Genomic DNA, 23,848 nt, shown 5'->3' on the forward strand with positions numbered 1-23,848 from the left:
GTTCACATTCACTCTTCAACAAACAAGACCAAAACTAGTCATATAGTCAGTGGCCACTTTATTAGGTACACCTGTAGACCTTCTCATTTAGGCAAATATCTAAACAGCCAATCATGTGGCAGCAATTCAGTGCATAAAAACATGCAGACATGGTCAAGAGGTTCAGTTGTTGTTAAGACCAAACGTCAGTAAGGGAAAGAAATGTGATCTAAGAGACTTTGACTGTGGAATGATTCTACCAGACAGGGTGGTTTGTGTATCCCAGAAGCTGCTGATCTCCTGGGAATTTCATGCACAACGGTCTCTAGAATTTACAGAAAATAGTGTATAAAACAAAAAACGTCTAGAGAGCAGCAGTTCAGAGGTCAAAAATACCTCTTTAATGAGAGCAGTCAGAGGAGAATGGCCCAACGGGTTCAATCTGATGGGAAGGGAACAATAACTAAATAACCACACATTACAACAGTGGTGTGCAGAAAAGCAACTCTGAATGCACAGCACATTGAACCTCGAAGTGGATGGGCTACAGCAGAAGACCAGGAACATACAGGAGGTACTAATACAGTTGTCACTGAGTTTATAATGTCGAATGTGTCCACCTTGTGAGAAAACGGATTCAAGGTTTCACGGAGCATATGCTTGGGCTCACAGTTCAGAGGTGATTGCCTAGCAAATGTGGTCAATTTATGCGGAAAACAGAGCCTATTTAAAGAGCAGAGGGAACAAAATATATAACTAAGTTTTCAGCACTTTTTGCTGTCTCTCCTGGAACAATGCAGCAAAAGGAAGTAACTGCTTATTTTTGAGAATGGTTTAGCAACCTCATGCAGCAAGCAGTTCACCAGGTTTGAATCATCTCCATTCTGACTCAGAACTGCATTATCATTAACATGTGGGACTAAGTGTCCTGAATGAAGTAATGGACTCATTGCATACAAGTTGGCCAAATGAAACAGCAGGAGCCTATTAAATAGCCAAGAAATGCTTTTGTCAACTCAAGGACCTGTCTATTGGTAAAACAGAAATTAGCCTGTATTATATTTCATCTGACAGTCTTAAACAACTAAAATCAATTCAAGAGTAAATTAGTGGCCTAACTTCAATGATTTTACATCACTCACCAATTACACGATTAACCTTTGTGGTGGACCATTAATTTAAATGCTAAAACTAATTTTAAGGTAAATATATACATCCAATATATGTCTATTATCTGCATATATTTTTCTACTGTAAATTTGTAAGTTCGTATTTAAAATAGAAATTGGCTCTATAATAATTTCAACAATAAGGTTATAACACTAACGATTTTCAATGTCCTCATGAGGGGGGAGGTGAACTGCATTTTATGAAGAGGCACTTGCTTAAATAGTTGTTACTTTCATTCTCCTCACTAGCCGCCAACCTGATGGGCAGAATGTAGTAAACTCTCCACTTAAACACTATATGAAATGCACATGGAGTCCAAAGTTCCCATGTCTATTCACCTAATCCCACTAACAGGGGCACTGAAATCAGAAGAGATGAAAAAGGGAGCTGGAAAGGGATATACATTGAATTTGCATTTCTTGCCAAGTTCAGATCACCCCTACGGTCCGACCTGATAGTTTGCAACTCCGGGGTTATTTGACATATAACATACACATTTGGAGATGCCCAACAAACTGATTAAGTTCCTGGATTTGGATTGCTGAGCATCTCCAAATGTATATCTGATACATCAAACAACCCAGGAGTTACAAACTATCAGGTTGGACCACAGGAGTAATCATATCTAGGCAAGAATGAAAGAGGTATGCCATTTCAATATATATCCTTTCCCTGCTCCCTTTTTCATCACTTTTGATTTCAGTTCCTCCGATATTGGGAATAGGCGAATTGACATGGTAACTTTATATGGGCATTTCATATGGAACATTAAATTTCCTATCAGAAGAAAGGCTTCACTCATCAAACTAACATAGTTAGGTGCATGGGATTGATTGCAATTAACTGTATCAAAGCAGAAGAAGATCACCCTCATCCTATTTTACATTAATTCCTATGATTATAGAATCAGCAAAATATTTTCACTGAGACTGTGTTATGGTCCAGGAAACTCGACAAACAAATCTTAAAAAAAAATGCAACTTCATAAACTGAAACTTGGCCAGACCACCTGAAACAAGCAATTCATTCAAGACCCAACCCTAGATAATGTGGCCACTTAAAGAATGTGACAAATCAAACATTTCTCTACCTGTGGAGGAAAAAACAAAATCAAACAAGAGACTAGAGTATTACAACTTGTGAGAAACACAAAGTTGATGGCAATAACTTTGATTTTTTTCTCTCTAACAAGGCCATATAATGGGTCATGAACCTTTAACTGATATATAAATGCTGCTTTGGCCATACACAAGAAAACGGAGAAATCATGGCATTTCAACATTACTGTTAAACTACAATTCACAATGCCATTGCATCTTAATCTTGTAAACATTGTTTACCTGGATAGTATCTAGCCAGGCCAGTTGCACTTCCAAAAACTTGCCACATTAATGTAGGATCCTCTTCCTTGTTACGCTTAAAAATGGGATCTAATGCTGCAGTCCAGTTGAGTTCATTTAAAACAATAGTTGCTGAAAAACAAGCAAAAACGCTCAATTACTCATCAGCCCGTTTCTCAAACACTCAAATCAAAGAGAAAAATAACCTATTTTCTGATCAATTATTTCTAGACAGGAAAAGTATAGAGATAGTTTAGTACCACTAAACGCCACATCGTGTAAACAATACATTTCTCTTTCAAAATAATCAGAATTAATCTGGCACAAAAGGTATTTTTGTTATAACAATTTGAAAGGATGAATGAATTAGTTAACCACCAGTGAATGTAATATCATTTTTTGTGTCACCTCTGCCATTGTCACAATTAATTAGGTCTTGCATTGTTGATGGCAGCTTCTGACATTTCATTTCTATTATTAAATTCTTTACACAGAGAACGGCTCCTTCTTTACACTTCATGCTTTTTCTCACGTGTTCAAAATTGGCTAAGAATCTACACTGCACACATTCAAAGTCTTGTGGAATACACAAGTTTCCTCCAAAGAAAGACTGATTTTCCACAATATAACTGAATATTCTATGAATTCTGGCCAAGGTTCAATACTTGTTTTTTTTTTCCCTAACATACCTTTGCCAGCTTTGGTGAGGATTTTACCTCAGGTACACTGAAGTCCCAGAAAGCGTCTGGCACAACAATACTGCAAATTAGATGAAGCACAAGATCATAATGACTACTTGTCATATTTTCTAAGCTTACTTTCTTTCTCCGTAGAAAGAGGCCATATAACTCATCTAGGCTGAGCAGTTCTCAGAGCAATCCCTTCACACCCACAAGAGTGTTTTTCCTGAACCCTCTGCCATTCAAGCCCATTAAACCCTCACTCCTCATTCTCCCACCATCCTTCTGCCCAAAGGATAATGTACAAAAGCCAACTAACCTAATAACCAACCATGCCATTGGGATGTAGAGGAAACTAGAACAACCAGGAGAAATGCTTGCAGTCTTAGGGAGAGCGTGTAAGCTCCACATGGACAACACCAGAGATGAGGATCAAACCCATGCCATTGCAGCTGTGAGTCAGTGGAACTACCTATGACAAATTTAATTTTAAAGTTTGCCATTTTCTTTGCCTTTGAGATGACACAGCTGCAAGGTGCAAGTAAATTCGCTACCTTCTTCTGCAGACATTTGTCAATCAGATCTAAGGGATTTTAAGGACTAGTAAAGTAAGTACTGTGGATGATTGTCCTATTCTTTTTTGGCAGTGCCACCTGTGTGACCAATATTACTGGTGACAGAAGGAAATCTCAGCCATTAGTCTCGATCAAGGCGTGAAAAGGCAGAGGAAGCTGACTCAATCACTTCTTTCAAAAACAAATTGGACATAGACTCAATGACCTGAGGTTGAAGTCCAGTTTTGACCATGATCTGGATTCATTCTCTCATGCTTAGTCCAGCAGACAAAACATCAGAAAATCTGTCTTCATTTTGGAATTTAATCATCTAATATCTCAAGGCAGAAGAGGAAGAAAAAAATCAAAGCTGTAATATTGTGACTGTTTCTTGTAAAACTGTGCATGAGAAAGCTAAAAGTCATGCAGAAATCCATCACTGAAACGATGTTGTAATCCCAAGCTGGTTTCAGTTCTCATCTGATATAAATCAATATACTAATTTCACTGCTACACAGCAAAAGAAAATGAGATATTTCACTGCACAAAGGGAACAGCACTACCCCCAGTGATATCTTCCAGATAAGTATCTCCATGCTTTTATCACCAATAAATTACTCAAAATAGTGAAATCTTGACAAGAACAATTTAAATTTTCTAATAAAATTGAAATCAATACAATGGTTTTGTAGAACTGCTTTCAAAGCATTGGAAATGAATACAAATAGTTAGTGATTTACTTGGCATGCTTTTTCAGCGGAGTGCCAGGTAACGCTGAACACTGCATTTGTGATGAGGTGAACCCAAGTCATCCCAACCACAATCCATTCCAGCTGCTACCATCCGGGAAGCAGCACCGCAGCATAAATGCCAGGACCAACAGGCTCCAGGACAGCTTCTTCCAGCAGGCCTTCAAACTGATGAACTCATGCTGGTTTGAGTGTACTCTATATTACATTGACTGTTCAATTTATTATAAATTACTATCATTACACACTGCACATTTAGATGGAGACATAACGTGAAGATTTTTACTCCTCATGTATGTGACGGTTTTAAGAAATAAAGTCAATTCAATTCAATAGTCTTTGGACCATTCTTAGGATGTTGTAGTCACTGACATTGAGTGCCCATTCATTTGCACCCCTAAGAAAACGCTGGAAAATGCCACCTTTCTGACCTATTGCAGTTCATTCAGTGATGGTCTTGACATTGTACTGTAAGTAGGGAGTTCCTGGATTCTGATCCAGTGATAATGAAGAATCACTGATACATTTTCAAGCCGGAATGGAGTGCAACATGACAGGAGCTTTGACATGAGTTACGCCATGTACCTGCTATTTCTATTTTACTGAGGTTGTGGATTTTAATGGGTTAAAGACACCTTGGCAATTTGCTGCAGTGCGTTTTGTAAATGGTGCCCACTGCATCAACTGCTGTTAAGCCATCATTGTAACATCTTAAAATGTTTAATTTAACACAAACAGTACAAAGGTACTCATATAATTAATAATGAAACATTCTTTGATACACCAAATAATTTAATATTATCAATAATTAATACTTCTTTCCTTAAGAATGCCCAGACCCTCAAGGTAAACTGATCACCCACATAATTTCCCAACAACTTTATATGCTTGTGATTCATCAGGAGTACAACAATTTTTTTTAAAAATATATTAGTCTCATAGAAAAGGATGAGAGAAAGGCTTATAATGCCAGATCCTCAAACCTCATGTGCCACATTATGCTCTAAGCTGTCGTCAATTTTAGATGAATTACTAAAATAGAGTATACATCTAATAAGAGTCACAACTGGTGCTTTGGCAGATCTAATATGAAATGTGAGCTGATTATTCAGCAACATAAACAAAACACATGCATCACAAAATTATGAAAACAGATCTCATATTTTCTCATCTCCTCAAAGTAAGTTCAAAATGCAAATCAAACTTCATGTGACTCCTTCATCTGTCCTACCTAAAAGAACTTTCAATTAAATAGTGTTATGTAACGTTCAGGATGTAAATGTTGCAGTCATTCTACAGTTAAATGATACAATTAATGTAAACTATTTTGCTGATCTTGCTTGAGAAATAAACGTGGGCAAGTGTGTGACCAGAGAAGCCTTTGAATATCATGTGCATTTTTTGCAGTTTACTTGACCAAGCAGATTGTTTGTCAGTTTAACAATAAATCCAAAAGACACTATTTCTGATCACTGATTATTGTATGTATGTCCTGCTTCCCTGGTCAAATTTAAATCAATTACTTTCCAACAGAGTTGCAAGTGGCAATAACTAAAACTATTAAAAATCATTTCACTGTTAGCAATTCAACTACTTAATACATTAAATCCATCAAAACCATGGGAGATAAAAATTTGGTGCACGTTGTTTTCCTTGACCTCTCTAATAATGGGTTTGGAGGATTATGGGCCAAATGTGGATGACTGGAGCTAGCAGGAAGGATGGTGTGGTTGGCCAGATGGGCTGAAGGGCCTGTGTCAATGCTGAATTACTCTTATCAATACAAACCTGAATTTCTGCTAATGAGTAATATCATTAGTGATCTTTCACCCAAACTGCAGTCTGCCAGCCCTTGGAACACAAGATGCTTTTTCATGGTCCCCAGGTGCTCAAGATGCTCCCCAGGGCAAAGGCTCCAACGGGGAGGTTCATCTGCATGGCCCAGCAGAGAATCAGGTCTTTGAGTGGCATACTCCACTCACAGAATGCCTTTGCCTCCAAGCCCACTGGCTGTCAAGCTCTCACTGAAATGCGTTTCTTGAGAAAAAGATTCCAATTTTAATTTTTAAGCTATCCGGTATACTTGAATACATATGAATGTAGATATTCCATAGAAAATGGACTGTCTACATTAAGAAACATTGAAAGTTATCAGGAAAGCAATAAAATATATCAACAGATAAAATTACTGTTCTTTTTTTTAAAAAATGTAAAAGCACAAACCAACTAAAAACAATTTAAATTCGTTGAATTGAATTTGAGTTAACTGAGAGATTTCCCTCCAGAGATTTCTTACAATTAATTCCAATGAAGCTCTATCAGGGGGAAGCTTACGGGCAGATCTCCCACTCCGTTGAACACCACAGGGAGAATACCCACACAGCACAGGAGTAGCTGGCAGCACAGTGAAAGATGCTGCTAACAGCTTAAGCCAGCACTAGTGTTGGACACCAGGACTTCTGCAAAGATGCAGGAGCAAGTTCAGTCAAAGTGCTGGAACCTGGCAACCGATCTGCCGCATTGTTACGAGCTGTCCTGGCCTAAAACAAGACTCTGGGGCTTTTTGTTCAGCTTTATTTTTACCTTTTGACCCATTGTATAACAGAAAAATAAATGGCTTGTGACGACTGCTAGATAAGTTCGAGGCCAATTTTAACTACTGGTGGTGACAGCCACAGACGTGGCACAAGAAGCCCCAGCTACCAAGCTGGTAACTGTAATTCAGTGAATTTAAACAAGAGCTGTGCTGCAACACAGTTTCGCTGTCTGCCGTTTTTAGGCACTGCTGAATATTGACAGCAAAGCACGGGAACGAAACCAATCGAAGATCACCCAGGTGAAACCAATGACAGAAAACAAGACAGCAACATGTCTTTTAGCTTCTGCAACAACAGGACGAGACTAATTAGCAGGCTTGCATAAAACCTGCCATCCTGGCAAATCTCACTGAAATCTCACTGAATAATCCCTGACTTTTACCAGTAGAAATGTTCAGCCACTCCACACTGTAATACGCAGTGAAAAGCTGTTGTTCTTGCAACTTTAACACATTCACACTTACCATGAATAACCTTTGTTTCTAAGTAAAATTTCATTTCATTAAAATTTCATCATGAAATTTAAACATCATGCAAATTTAGAATTTGTAAAATACATACAATTCCATTATTTCTGTAACTTGAATAACCCTCTTTTCTAAATAAAAATAAAACTTAAAATGTCAGGTAAATTTAAAATTAGGAAAATACTTAATTTTGTTATTTCTGTGCATATTTTAAATGCACATAAAGACGCAGGAATCACAATTGTAGAGATTTGTATTCCTACTTTCAAAACAAAACAATTTCAGGAGGATTTTGTTCTTAATCCTTATGGATCTATTTCCCCAGCTATGTCTGAAGAGGCACCTTTCAACACAGTGGTGAGGGAAGCATGAGTGAACAGAATGACATTACACTCGTAATAATTTCTCAGCCTTTACCTCTGCCACCCACAGCCGAAGTAAAGCCCAGAGCCAAATCACAAATAGCAATCAAGCTATGCGTTTGAAAGCAGAAGGATGATGTTGGAGTATAACTTATAGAATGAATCTCTGGCCCACAGTGATCTGAGTAGCTCTCCTTTTAACTCTGCCATAGTTATGCAATCCCAGCCCAAGTTCCAAAGGCACATTCAAGAACAGCTGGATATATTTTATTCCAGTAACACAGGATGAATGCACAAAATGAAGCCAGCTGAGATAACATACACCTCCCAGACCTATTTATTTGGGACTGCTGTCTGGTTGACACTTCCAATGATTAGACCTTAGTGTAACGTCCATCTCCTGGACTCTTCCTTCACTAACACCTCATCATATGCTTAGCTGCTGAAATGACTGCAAATTAAGGCATCAGTTCCACACCGCAGTACCAATTCCCCAACCTGCTGCTGTTACCTATTCGGCTGCATTCCACAGGCTTGCTGGAAGCCCAATTTACTCTGCTGCTGCACTGCAGGACCAGATCCCATGACTCTGCTACCTTTTTGGCTTTACGACAACTCCTATTTCAAGACCAATTCACAAAGAAAATTTATTGCTGCATTGACCTATTCTGCTGTCTGCCTTCTGCTAGTTGAGGTAGCAATGGATTCTTCACACTGCATTGTCTAAGCTCTGATCCGTTCTTTCAGAGGAATCCCACTATCCCTGTAGACACTCAGCTCCATTCAGCCAGTCCGAGACAAGCTGTTCCAACATAACTCTTAAACAGGGCCCAGATCCATATGCTCTCATCAGCTGAATCTAACTACGGACCCATGTCCAAGGATGCTTGAAACTGACTCCACGGTGTCCAGATGCTGACTCCTTCAGAACTTCACTTGGAACTGCTTACAATGTTGTAATAGTGAGATGCTGTAGCCAATATTACCTTTCACCCAGCATCACCAAACCAAATGATCTGCTTAACATCACGTTTTTGTTAAAGGAACCCAACTCCAAATACAGTAAATATAACATTTTCGGCATTATATGAATCACACTGGTTGTAAATGGGCTGTACTGAGGTACTCATGAAATAAATGATAACATTGAATTTGCCTTCCTTACTACTGACCCAATCTGCACTTGGACTCCCAAGCCCCTTTCCACCTCTGATTTCTGAATTTACTCCTCATTTAGAAAGTAGCCTATGCCTTTATTCCTTCTATCAAAGCACATGACCATACAATTCCCTGCACTCTATCCCATCTGCCTCTTCACTGCCCATTCTCACAATCTGTCAAAACTATCTGTTACTCCACCTATCTTTATATCATCCACAAATGTGGCCACAAAGCCATCAATTCTATCATCCAGATCATTAACATACATCGTGAAAACTAGTGGACCCAACACCAATCCCTGAAGAGCACAAGACACCTTCGGCTAACTAGAAAAGGCATTTATTCTCACGCTTTGCCTTCTACCGGTCAGTCAATCTTCTGTCTTATGTTAGTAATTTTCCTGTAATACATGTTTAGCAGCCTCATGAGTGGCTAGGCCCCTTGTTAAGATCCAAGCAAACAACATTCACTGACTCTCTTGTCTATCCTGCCTGTTATTTTCTCAAAGTAGTCCAACAGGTTTTTCAATCGCAATGATGTACCAATGATATGGACTTTGACTATTGGTTAAAGAGCCTATTGTCTGATATGTATCACTTTTATAAACATTAAAAATGTTCACATTTCATTTTAATTTTGAAAGCATTATTTTTCCTACAGCAGTTTCAACAAATCTTTAATTCCTACCGACTCCAAGCAGTCTTAGGCAAGTTGAGAACCCAATCTCTCTGCTGCCACTGGTACAGTATGGTATGGTATGGTATGGAAACACCAATGCCCTTGAACAGAAAATCCTACAAAAAGTCGTGGATATGACCCCAATCCATCACAGAAAAAGCCATCCCCACAACTGGGCACATCTACATGCAGGAAAGCAGCATCCATTATCAGGGCCCTCCACCATCCAGGCCATGGTCTCTTCTTGCTGCTGCCATCAGGATGAAGGTACAACAGCCTCAGGACCACTGGGTTCAAGAACTGTTATTACCCCCCTCGACCACCAGGATCTTGAACCAGAGGGGAGAACTTCATTCCACTTCACTTGCCCCATCATTGGACTATTCCCACAAACCATGGACCCACTTTGAAGGACTCTTCATCTCTTGTTTGCAATATTTATTATTGTTTATGATTTATTATTATTTGCATAGCTTGTTCTCTTTTGCACACTGTTTGTTTGTCCGTCCTGTTGCTTGGTCTTTCATTGATCCTATGGTATTCCTTGGATTTACTGCATATGCCCACACAAAAACAAAATAACCTCAGGGTTGTATGTGATGGCATGTATATATTTTAATTATAAATTTACTTTGAGCTTTGAACATCTCACCCCTTGCATTCCTTGTAATGAAATGTAAACAGTTATTCCTTACCATTCCATTCCCTCTTTTAAACCCCACCTCTCTATTTCATCATTTAGATATCCTGTCCTAGTGTCCGTCCTTGGCTTTCATACATTTTCAAATTACACAAATTTCCACCATATGGAGCTCAGTGCTGGAAATGAAAGGGTCATGTGGTTCCATCTGAATGTTATTGAAGGATCACACTGACCCACAGCATGGGGTATTGACACTTCACCAAACTAATAATCTAACTGGGCGTACTCACCGCTGTATTGGTATCTGTCATTAACTAACTCCTCTCAACACACTTACTCCATTGAGCCAAGAGCCAGAGCTTACTACAGCTAGACTTCAATGGCTGTATTACCGAGGTGAACTGATGGGTGTGTCATGATTTTGAATCCTGATCTTCTCATCTAACCAATGCAGCATATAAACTTACATTGCCTGGATGTCCATTTAATTTACCTTTCAAGAGACGAGATACGTCAATCATTTTGTATTTTTTTCTATGCAGAAATTTAAGCGGCTAGACCGGGGGTCGGCAACCTGCGGCTCCCGAGCCATTTGTGGCTCTTTCACCTCTGTGCTGCGGCTCCCTGTGGCTTTGGGAAATAATTGGTCAGTATTTAATTAAAATGTATTTTATGTTAGTTTGTTAGCTTTTGAAATGTAATTCTAAATTTGAAGATTATGGTGATCTTGTACAATGTAAGTGTGGCGACACATTTTCTGACACATCCGAAACGGCTCTCAATTAGCCAGCATTCCGGCTAAGGGAGATTGCCTACGGGGGTTTGTGAGTACGTGTCTTTTGCAGCATCTGCGTCCATGGGGGCTGGGTTGAGGGAGGCTTAGAAGCAAGGCTGTTTAGTTCGAATAAAGTTATTCGACTGCAGTTTACTGACTGCCTGAACACACCGCTGCAACGTGTTTTTATCGCTATTAATATACGTCACCACTGCCAATACCTGACACCCGCCAGTGCGCGATTTCTTTAATTTTTCGATCCAAGGTAAGCCAACTATGGAGAATTCTAAAAAAAGAAAAGTGACTGAAGAAAACAGAACGTTTAACGATACGTGGACAGATTCATTTGCTTTCACTGTTGACGAGACTGGTTTACCGGTATGCTTAATATGCAATGAGAAACTAGCAAACAACAAAAAGTCAAATGTCGCAAGGCATTTCCAGAGTAAACACGCAGCCTTTGCTCAAAAATATCCGGATGGAGATGAGAGAAAAAAAGCCGTTTCGGAACTGATGCGGAAGGTTGATCTGAGCAAAAATCATTTCCAGAAATGGATGAAGTCAGGAAAATCAACGACATACGCCAGTTATATTGCCGCTCAGGAAATAGTCAGGCACGGGAAGCAGTTTACAGATGGTGAATATATAAAAGAATCTTTCATTAAGATTTCAGAACATCTATTCACGGACTTTAAAAACAAGAGTGAAATTGTGCAGAAAATCAGGGATATGCCCCTCTCTGCAAAGACTGTCAAAGACAGAACCATAAAAATGGCAGAAGACATCACAAGACAGCAAATTAAAGACATCAATTCAGCTGTGGCCTACTCGATTGCCTGTGACGAGTCTAAAGACAAAGGCGATATTGAACAAATAGCGTTGTTCTGCCGGTATGTAAACTCTGCCGGGCCACAGGAAGAACTGATTGAGTTGATACCTCTAAAAGACCAAACACGGGGGGAGGACATCTGTGAGGCTGTCTTGAATTGTTTAAGAGCCAAAGGAATAAAGACCACCCATCTGGTGTCAGTAGCTACTGATGGGGCTCCGAATATGACGGGAACGCACAAGGGATTTGTGGCTTTACTGCAGAAGTCGCTGGACAGAAAGCTGCTGACTTTTCACTGCATCTTGCACCAAGAGGCACTGTGCGCTCAAACATTTCCTCTGGAATGCACAGAAGTAATGGATGTTGTCATTCAGATTGTCAATAAAATAATGGCAAAAAGTTTAAATCACCGTCAATTCCGTTTGTTACTGGACGAGATGGAAAGCGCATATTCTGATCTCCTGCTGCACAACAAAGTCCGGTGGCTGTCCAAAGGGGAGGTGCTGAAACGCTTTGTCGCGTGTCTGGAAGAAGTGAAAACTTTCCTGGGCAGCAAAGGGCTCAACTTTCCTGAGCTGGAACAGCCAGAGTGGCTGGAAAAGCTACACTTCATGGTAGACATGACAGCGCACCTGAACACGCTGAACACAGCTCTTCAGGGGAAAGGACGCACAGCCCTGCACATGTTGGAGGATGTCTTGGCATTCGAGCGCAAGTTGACAGTGCTTGCCAGAGATTTACAGAAAGGCACTTTGTCTCACTTCCCCAATTTGAGAGAGTTCAAACAAGGTCACGACATGATAATTTCGGAGTATTTACATTCTGCAATCATCGCAATGCAAACATCGTTTGGGAAACGCTTCTGTGAGTTCAGAGAGGAAAAAAACACATTATCCTTCCCGGTCACTCCCTTAAGCATCGATCCTTCCCTACTGAATACGACTGCATTGGCAGGTGTGAGTCAACCTGATCTTGAGATGGAACTGGCCGACATAGCCGACAAAGACATATGGGTGTCCAAGTTTAGACGCTTGACAGCAGACCTTGAAGATGTTGCCCGTCAGAAGGCCGTTCTTGCTCAGAATCACAAATGGAGTGATATTGAAAACCTTCCAAATCCGGACCAACTTGTGTTTGAAACATGGAATGCTGTGCCCGACATTTATGTAAACATGAAAAAGTATGCGCTTGGAGTCCTGTCGATCTTTGGATCCACATATGTATGTGAGCAGGTGTTCTCCAACATGAACTTTATTAAAAACAAACATCGCGCATGCTTCACAGATGACAGCTTGCGATCCTGTGTAAAGATGAAGGTGACGTCATACAGCCCTGATGTGCAGACGCTGTGCGCTGAGGTCCAGGAGCAGAAATCCCATTAACCAAGTATGATAAATATTTTAATTGCCTATTATTTTATGTATATTCATATTTTTTCATTGTTCAGTGAAATAGTCCTTTTATTTTTCAGGCTGACAGCTGGCTGATGATATTTTTGGTTTGCTGCTGGCGGAAAATTTAAGTTCGGCGTTTTTCATAAATACAAGAAGGACTCAAATAGACATTGAATATTTTACTTAAAAGTAACTTTCAACCCAACGTCTTTTTTTCGGAGTTCAAAATGTTTTTGTTGCATGCAGAAATGTAATTTCGTTTTCTCTGCAGGAGTTCATCAATTTCATAAATGCAACACATTATAGTTTGTTTATACATAGCATAAAGGCAAAAAAAACGTTGTATGCAGTGTTATTTCATTTTAAATGTCAAACGGGTTTTGCGGCTCCCAGTGTTTTCTTTTCTGTGGGAAACGGGTCCAAGTGGCTCTTTCAGTGGTAAAGGTTGCTGACCCCTGGGCTAGACTATGTAGCTCCAAGGGAGATTGTGTTAATTACCACTATGCTGCGGAGCAGCCATTCCCAAAATCTACACCTTTACAAATTTCATTCTTTCAGTGATTCTTATGGCAATGTTACCCCGTTTCACCAGATCAGAGAGATCCCACTTCCTGAACCTCCATGCAGTTTTCCACGTGTTTCCTTTTCAATTCTGACAAAATGTCTCCACCTGAAATGTTTCCCTTCCTCCAGACGTAGTCTGAGTATTTCCAGCACCTCCTGCTTTTGTTGTAACAGAGAAGCAGAAGATCTTCTATAAAATAGTGAGGGACTACGCAACATTGGTATTCAGAAAGACCCTGATGTTATTGCATACTAGTTACTAAAAGTCACTCTGCAGGTTATGAAGAAGTCACTATGCAAGGAGTAACGAAATCTCACAACAAGACTACATCTGGAGCAGTGAGAACAGTTTGGATCTCCTTGCCAGAAAAAAAGAGATCACTTCCCCTTGAGAAAGTGCGGTGATGATTCACCAGACTGATTCCAGAGAATAATAAGCTTCCAGCACAAGGAAACCTTGAGAAGACTATGCGTTTTCAGTAATTGAATTGCTGGAGTGCCGTTTTGTACTGAACGGAGCAGCACTGTAATCTCATTGTCCTCTGCAATGACAATAGAGCTCTGACTAATTAACTGACCTCTAGAGTTTAGAAGAATGACAAGAGAACTCAATGAGGTCTCCAAGTTCTCACAGGGTGTTTGCAAGGACGGTGTTGCCCCTGGCAAAGGAAACTAGAACCAGAACCTAATTTCAGAAACACAAGAGATTCTGCAGATGCCTCTAATCTTCAACAAGACACATAAGCAACCTAACAAATTAATTGTGCTTTTTGGAATAATACCTCAAAATATTCCTGGTATTTCTTTGTCTGATATTGCGTTTGTTACATTGATAGCCAGGAGGGCCACTTTGTCGAAGTGGAAGGATACGTCGGCTCCCACTCTGTCACAATGTTTCTCTCAAGTGACGTTACGTCTTAGTTTGGAGAAAATTAGAAGTCGAACCTTCAAACCTATGTTTGTTTTTGAGAAAAGATGGGGTTCATTTGCTCGTTATTACCATTTGAGTTAATTGATAGATTTTCTCCACGATCTAATTGTAAATTTTGGCATGATTTTTTTTGCTGGCGGTTTGATGTTTATCTTTAGAAGCTTTTTGTAAGACGCACGGCTCTGGGGTTGAACACCTCATGGGGTCTTTTTTTTCCCCTCACCTTTTTCTTGCTTCAGTAGGGTTTTTTTTCCTCTTTTCTTCTCTTTTTCTGTGTGTGGTGAACTATGTGCCTGTCGGGACACGCCCCTGCTGACTGCTCCTGTGGCTCCTCCCACAGGCCCCTGTATAAAGGAGACCTGCGGCCTGACGCTCGGCCTCAGTCTCCAGGACCTTGTATGATAGACACTCACTCCTGGTTCCTTCTTCCAGTCAATAAAAGCCGATATCTCGCCTACGTCTCAGTGTGAGTTATTGATGGTGCATCAATTTTATTGACTGGAAGTTTTAAAACATGGAACCCGTTTTGCGTCCGGACCGGTTGGATTTGGACCCTCAAGACCCTGACGCAGCTCTCGCTTTTGAACACTGGCTTGCATGCTTCCAATCGTACTTGGCGGAGCTTCGTGCGACTGAACCCGCCGTTATGCACAGAATCCTACTCTCGAGGGTCACCCCCAAAGTTTACTCCTTTATCCGGGACCTGCCGACCTACGAAGGGGCACTGGACGCCCTCAAACGACAGTACCTGCGGCCGGTGAACACCGTCTACGCAAGACATCGTTTAGCTACCCGGCAACAGCGGCCTGGCGAATCGTGCGCTGAGTTTCTCCGAGCACTACAGACACTCGTCCGAGCTTGTGACTGCAAGACGCTCACGGCAGAACAGCATGCGGAGCTGCTGGTGCGAGACGCCTTTGTGACGGGACTGAGGTCAGTGTACATGCGCCAGCGGCTGCTGGAGAACTCGGATCTTACCTTAAGCTCGGCGATAGAGAAGGCCAACGCTCTAGAAGCTGCGCGGCATAACGCCGACGCTGTCCAGTCGCGCGATTCCCCGCCGGTTCCGTGGACGCCTCAGACCCCGCCACCGCCGGCTCCCGGGAGCGAATTCGCCAACGCCGCCGCCAGTCGCCATTCCACGAGCTCCCCGACCCAGACCACGGCTGTGGCCCGTAAGAAACTCGGGCCTTGTTATTTCTGTGGCCAAAAGAAACATCCTCGACAACGCTGTCCAGCGCGAGAAGCGACCTGCTCCAGCTGCGGAAAGCGGGGCCACTTCGCCAAGGTCTGTAAGTCTCAACCTCGAGCGGAGTGCAGCGCTGCGGGTGAAACGTGGGGGCCGCCATCTTGCATGCCGGGATGTGGGCGGCCATCTTTGTCGACGTCAGCACGCCGCGCCCCCGATCCTCGGATGCTGACCGGGTACCCCGGATGTGAGCGGCCATCTTTGTCGGCGTCAGCATGCCCCGCCCCCGACCCTCCGATGCTGACCGGGTACCCCAGATGTGAGCGGCCATCTTTGTCGACGTCAGCATGCCCCGCCCCCGACCCTCCGATGCTGACCGGGTACCCCGACGGCGATCCAACTCTGGCCACTGTGACTCTCGACCAAAGCGCCCCACACCAGCTTGCAAGGTCCATGATGGACATCCAGGTGGAGGGGCATTGGACTGGATGCCTGTTTGACACGGGCAGCACTGGGAGTTTTATTCACCCGGACACAGTGCAACGCTGCGGACTTGCAACGCGGCCGGTCAGTCGGAGGTTCCATTTGGCCTCTGGGTCGCAGTCCGCAGACATCCGGGCGGGTTGTGTAGCGACTTTGGTGGTGCAAGGCACAGTATATCGGGACTTTGAACTGCTGGTCATGCCTAATCTGTGTGCACCTGTGCTATTGGGGCTGGACTTCCAGAGCCATCTCGAAAGTGTGACTATGGTATACGACGGGCCCCTCCCACCACTCACTGTCAAGAATCCTCAGTTTTGTGGGACTTCTTCACATACCCCGCTACTGACCACACACACACACGGACACACACATCCCATCCAGAACCATGCCAACAGCTGCGCTACCGACACTTGCAGCCTCTCCACTCTCAAGATCCCTCCCCCACCGCTGTTCGCCAACCTGACCCCCGACTGTAAACCTGTGACAACCAAAAGCAGGAGGTACAGCGCGGGGGACCGGGCCTTCATTCGGTCGGAGGTGCAGCGGCTGCTCAGGGAGGGGATCATTGAGCCGAGCACAAGCCCTTGGAGGGCCCAGGTGGTTGTTGTTCGGACTGGGCAGAAAAATAGGATGGTGGTGGACTATAGTCAAACCATCAATAGGTTTACGCAGCTTGACGCATACCCCCTACCCCGCATCGCGGATATGGTCAACCAGATTGCTCAGTATAAGGTGTACTCGACAATAGATCTGAAATCCGCTTATCACCAGCTCCCCATCTGCCCAGAGGACCGCCCCTACACCGCCTTCGAGGCGGGCGGCCGGCTCTATCACTTCCTGCGCGTCCCTTTCGGTGTCACGAATGGTGTCTCTGTCTTCCAGAGGGAAATGGACCGGATGGTGGACCAGTACCAACTGCAGGCCACATTTCCCTATCTGGATAACATCACCATCTGTGGTCATGACAGGCCAGATCACGACGCCAACCTCCAACGGTTTCTCCAAGTGGCCGCAGCTCTGAACCTTACTTATAACAGGGACAAGTGTGTTTTTGGTACCACCCGCCTTGCTATACTTGGGTATGTCGTGGAAAACGGGGTTATTGGGCCTGATCCCGAACGTATGCGCCCCCTGTTAGAGCTCCCTCTTCCCACCACTCTCAAGGCCCTCAGACGGTGCCTGGGGTTTTTTTCCTATTACGCCCAATGGGTCCCCCATTACGCAGACAAGGCTCGCCCCCTGGTCAAGTCTACCTCGTTTCCCCTCTCTGCTGAGGCCTGCGCGGCCTTCAACTGCATTAAAGCGGACATTGCCAAAGCTACGATGCATGCAGTGGACGAGACCGCTCCCTTCCAAGTGGAGTGTGATGCCTCCGATTTCGCTCTGGCTGCTACCCTTAATCAGGAAGGCAGACCAGTAGCATTCTTTTCTCGCACCCTCCAAGGCTCTGAAATTCGGCACTCCGCGGTGGAGAAAGAAGCCCAGGCCATAGTGGAGGCTGTTAGGCACTGGAGGCACTATCTTGCTGGCAAAAGATTCACTGTGCTGACCGACCAGCGCTCGGTTGCGTTCCTGTTCAGCAACCAACAGCGGGGCAAGATCAAAAATGATAAGATTTTGCGGTGGAGGATAGAACTCTCCACCTACACCTATGATATCCTGTACCGGCCTGGCAGACTCAATGAGCCCCCTGATGCCCTATCCCGGGGAACATGTGCTAGCACACAGCTCGACCAGCTGTACGCCCTTCATGCACAACTTTGCCATCCGGGGGTCACCCGATTTTACCATTTTGTGAAAGCTCGGAACCTGCCGTACTCCCTGGAGGACATCAGGACGATGACCAGGGACTGCCAAATTTGTGCCGAGTGCAAACCGCACTTCTACTGTCCTGACACGGCACAACTTGTCAAGGCCACCCGCCCTTTTGAACGCCTGAGTGTTGACTTTAAGGGCCCCCTTCCCTCCACTGACCGCAATGTCTATTTTCTCAGTGTTATTGACGAGTTCTCACGGTTCCCCTTTGCCATCCCCTGCCCCGACACCACTGCCACGTCCGTCATAAAAGCCCTGCGCCAGCTCTTCACTCTGTTCGGGTATCCCTGCTATATCCACAGTGATAGAGGGTCCTCCTTTATGAGTGAGGAGCTGCGCCAGTACTTGCTAGCTAGGGGCATTGCTACCAGTCGGACCACGAGTTATAATCCCCGGGGTAATGGCCAGGTAGAGCGGGAGAATGCCACAGTGTGGAAGGCCACACTTTTAGCCCTTAAGTCCAAAGGGTTGCCGGTCTCTCGATGGCAGGAGGTCCTCCCTGAGGCACTGCACTCTATCCGCTCTCTGTTATGTACGTCCACCAATGCCACCCCTCACGAACGCCTATTCTCTTTTCCCAGGAAGTCTGTCACTGGGACCACCCTACCAGTTTGGCTGACGTCCCCGGGGCCAGTGCTGCTCCGGAAACATGTGAGGAGCAATAAATACTCCCCGCTGGTGGAGAGGGTTCACCTTCTCCATGCGAACCCCCAGTATGCTTACGTGGTCTTACCTGATGGGCGGGAGGATACGGTCTCCATCCGCGACCTGGCACCCGCAGGTGCAGCAGACCACTACCCTGAAGGCTCTCCGGTAACTGTGAACCCTGCACCAGAGGTGACACCGTACGCACCAGGCCCTACACAGACTCCTCACGACACTTGTATACCGGGCGTTTCGTACGCGTTTATACCAGGCGCCTCGCACATGCATGAGGGATCACCGGCGCCTAGTGGGCAAGAACACGCGCAACCCCCGTCCCCTGTGCAATCGCCAATGTTGCCGGCACCTATGGGGTCACAGCCGGTGCTACGTAGATCGCAGCGACAGATTCGACCGCCTGATCGGCTTGACTTGTAAGAACCTTCGCTACATGAGGACTTTTTCAAACGAAGGGGGGGTGAATGTGGTGAACTATGTGCCTGTCGGGACACGCCCCTGCTGACTGCTCCTGTGGCTCCTCCCACAGGCCCCTGTATAAAGGAGACCTGCGGCCTGACGCTCGGCCTCAGTCTCCAGGACCTTGTATGATAGACACTCACTCCTGGTTCCTTCTTCCAGTCAATAAAAGCCGATATCTCGCCTACGTCTCAGTGTGAGTTATTGATGGTGCATCACTGTGTCACCACATTTTTCAATCCTAAATATTGTTTTTTTTTCTGTTTTGAGACATTGTGTTACTTACTTCGATGTACTCTTGTATTTTGGATAATAATAATAATAATAAAAAGATTTGAAAAGAAAGGTAAGTTGCTGGAGGAATCAGCAAGTCAGACAGCATCTATGGAGGGAAGTAAACAGTCTGGCCCAAGACCCTTTATTAAGACTCATGAAGGGCTTCCGAGACAGGACAAAGGGATGTACAGGACAACTGTACTGAGGTAGATTAGTCACATTCTTAATGAACAGCAGATGGCATTTGAAGGACCAAATTATTCACTCCTGTTCCTATTTCTTCTGTTCTAACACCTTCCCTCCTGACAGATCAGCTGTGAAGAAAAAATGTTCTTCACCCTTTCAGTCATCATAGAATGTAGGGCATAGAACATTGAAATCTACAGCGCATTACAGGCCCTTCGGCCCACAATGTTGCGCTGACCATGTATCCTACTCTGGAAACTGCCTAGAATTCCCCTACCGCATAGCCCTGTATTTTTCTAAGCTCCATGTACCTATCTAAGAGTCTCTTAAAAGACCCTATTGTATCCACCTCTCCCAACGTCGTTGGCAGTGCATTCCAAGCACCCACTACCCTCTGTGTGAAAAACATACCTCTGACATCCCCCTTGTACCAAGCACATTAGAACGATATCTCCTCGAGTTAGCCATTTCAGCCCTGGAAAAAAGCTTTTGACTATCCACACGATTAATGCTTCTCAAAATCTTATTCATGTTTCTCAAAATCTTATTCATGTCTATCAGGTCACTTCTCATTCTCCATCGCTCCAAGGAGAAAAGGCCGAGTTCACTCAACCTATTTTCACAAGGCCTGCTCCCCAACCCAGGCAATCTGACAACACTACCATCCTTCCTCTCTTGGGCTCTGCACCACCACACACCATTCCCTTTGTCCTCTCCACTCTGCCCACTTCTTAAAACTTACACATGTTTAATGCCTAACATTTTTCAAATTCCGATAAAAGGCCTGATCTAGAGCATTTTCCTGGTATCAACCTCCATGGATTCACCGTTTTCCAGCATTTTCCAGCATTTTCCCTTTTGTTTTAGACTTCCAGTATCTGCATTAACTTGCTTTGAAGATTTACAGACTGTTGCCTAGAGGTTAGGCCTCAGATATGTTTGTTGACCTGAGCTATTGTTAAATTTAGTACTAACAATCCCTCCTTCTCCACCCGCCCTTACAAAAACCATGCAGTAAGAGATTTCAAACAGCCCTTGGGAGGTTTCGACACGAATGGATCTACTAAATCTCTATCTGAGTGTTTCCCAGTGAGTGTTACTTTGCCACGTTTTTGCCTATCTATATGCAGCAAATGTTCAAGGATCCATCTTCCTTTTACAAAGGTGGCTTATTCAGTGATCACAAGATCCACATTATTTTAGTACTTCGCAGTGCACACTAACTGCAGTTTCAAAGCGGCCACTCTCAAGCTCCTCCGTCACCCACCAGTCCCGGAAATCCCCCGGTGTACCTCTGAATTCTGTGTGCTCCTTCTTCTGGGAGACATAAGCATGGACATCACTCTGGAAGAGAAGCATGGACAAAACCCTTGACCACCCACTGCCAAGGGCTCCCTTCCTATCAGTTACAGCTGAACTGTATAACATGTAGCCAAGGGGCAAAAGGAGGACAAAGGCCAGATGGAATGTGCCCGTTCAGCAGCTGTGGTAAACCACCACTGTCCTCACTGAGTCCTGTGCTGTGGGTGGCCCAGCACTACTTTATTACTTCATTGTCACCAAATAATTGATACCAGAGCGTACAATCATCACACCAATATTTGATTCTGCGCTTCGTGCTCCCTGGAGTACAAATCGATAGTAAATATAATAAAAAAAATTTAAATTATAAATCATAAATAAAAAAATAGTAAAGAGAAAGTAAGGTAGTGCAAAAAAAAACCCAGAGACCGGTCCGGATATTTGGAAGGTACGGCCCAGATCCGGGTCAGGATCCGTTCAGCAGTCTTATCACAGTTGGAAAGAACCTGTTCCCAAATCTGGCCATACATGTCTTCAAGCTCCTGAACCTTCTCCCGGAGGGAAGAGGGGCAGAAAATGTGTGTTGGCTGGGTAGGTCTTATCCTTGATTATCCTGGCAGCACTGCTCCGACAGCGTGCGGTGTAAAGTGAGTCCAAGGATGGAAGATTGGTTTGTGTGATGTGCTGGGCTGTGTTCACGATCTTCTGCAGGTTCTTCCGGTCTTGGACAGGACAACTTCCATACCAGGTTGTTATGCACCCTAGAAGAATGCTACAGCAAGTTATGGCCATCAATGAAACAGGCATTATAACCAGATGCATAGAAGTAGATAAAGCACGAGTCCCTAAATCCTAAGTTCTTTCTTCAGGAGCACAATTGAAAGCACCTGACTGGCTGCATCACTGCCTGGTATAGGAACTGTACTTCCCTCAATCGCAGGACTCTGCAGAGAGTGGTGCAGACAGCCCAGCGCATCTGTGGATGTGAACTTCCCACTATTCAGGGCATTTTCAGTGACAGGTGCGTAGAAAGGGCCCAAAGGATCATTGGGGACCCGAGTCACCCCAACCACAAACTGTTCCAGCGGCTACCATCCAGGAAGCAGTACCGCAGCATTAAAGCCAGGGCCAGCAGGCTCCGGGACAGCTTCTTCCACCAGGCCATCAGACTGATTAATTGACTGTGCTGTTGAATTTCTTACTCTACATATTATTTATTACAAATTAATATAATTTACACATTGCACATTCAGATGGAGATGTAACGTAAAGATTTTTATTCCTTTTGTACGTCAAGGATGTAAGAAATAAAGTCAATTCTAAATTCAAGACTTCCCAAACTTTCTTTATGCCATGGACCACTACCATTAGCCGAGGAGTCCAGAGATCCCAGATAAGGAATCAAGGATCAAACCGGAATTGCTGAGAAAACACAGTGCCTATAAAAAGTATATACCTCCTGGAAGTTTTCATGTTTTATTGTTTTACAACATTGAATCACAGTGGATTTAATTTGGCTTTTGACACTGATCAACAGAAAAAGACTCTATATGTCAAAGTGAAAACAAATTCTACAAATTGGTCTGAATTGATTACAGTTATTAAACATAAAATAAATGATTGCATCATTACTCATAATTTAAAAAGTCAATATTTAATAGATGCACCTTTGGCAGCAATTACAGCATTGAGTCTGTGCGGACAGGTCTCTATCAGCTTTGCACATCTGGTAACTGCAATTTTCCCCCATTCTTCTTTACAAAACTGCTCAAGCTCTGTCAGATTGCATGGCGATCAGGAGTGAGCAGCCCTTTTAAAGTCCAGCACAAATTCTCAATTGGATTGAGGTCTGATCTCTGACTTGCCCACTACAGGACATTAACCTTGTTCTTTTTAAGCCATTCCTGTGTAGCTTTGGCTTTAAGCTTGGGGTCATTGTCCTGCTGGAAAACAAATCTTTTCCCAAGTTGCAGTTCTCTTGCAGACTGCCTCAGGTTTTCCTCCAGGATTTCCCTATATTTTGCTCCATTCATTTTCCCTCTACCTTCACAGCCTTCCAGGGCCTGCTGCAGTGATGCATCCCCACAGCATGATGCAGCCACCACGTTTCACGGTAGGGATGGTGTCTTTTAGATGATGTGTGGTGTTTGGCTTTCGCCAAACACTGTGTTTAGTCTGATGGACAAAAAACTCAGTTTTGGTTTCAACAGACCATAGAACCTTCTTCCAGCTGAATTCAGAGTCTCCCATAAAAACTGGGAGATTCTAGCTGAGATTTCGCGAGAGCTTTTTTCAACAGTGGCTTTCTCTTTGCCACTCTCCCATAAAGTTGCGACTGGTGAAGCACCCGGGCAACAGTTGTTGTGTGCACAGTCTCTCCCATCTCAGCCACTGAAGCTTGTAACTCCTCCAGAGTTGTCATTGGTCTCTTGGTGGCCTCTCTCACTAGTCCCCTTCTTGCACAATCACTCAGCTTTTGAGGATTGCCTGCTCTCAGCAGATTTACAGCTGTTCCATATTCTTTCCATTTCTTGATGATTGACTTAACTGTACTCCAAAGGATATTCAGTGATTGGGAAATTGCCTAACTTCTCCTAACCTGTGC

At 43.7% G+C, this 23,848-nt stretch overlaps 1 protein-coding gene across 1 annotated transcript in view; it reads right to left on the reverse strand.

Moving 5' to 3' along the window:
* LOC132403692 (voltage-dependent calcium channel subunit alpha-2/delta-1) overlaps window positions 1-23,848 on the reverse strand; it is a 728,052-nt gene that overhangs the window by 286,388 nt on the left and 417,816 nt on the right. The window contains exon 9 of the mRNA XM_059987267.1: window positions 2,490-2,621. Within this exon, the coding sequence (XP_059843250.1) occupies window positions 2,490-2,621 (132 nt within the window). The remainder of the gene's footprint in view (window positions 1-2,489; window positions 2,622-23,848) is intronic.

Source organism: Hypanus sabinus, chromosome 13 (genome assembly GCF_030144855.1).
Source record: "Hypanus sabinus isolate sHypSab1 chromosome 13, sHypSab1.hap1, whole genome shotgun sequence".
Classification (NCBI taxonomy): domain Eukaryota; kingdom Metazoa; phylum Chordata; class Chondrichthyes; order Myliobatiformes; family Dasyatidae; genus Hypanus; species Hypanus sabinus.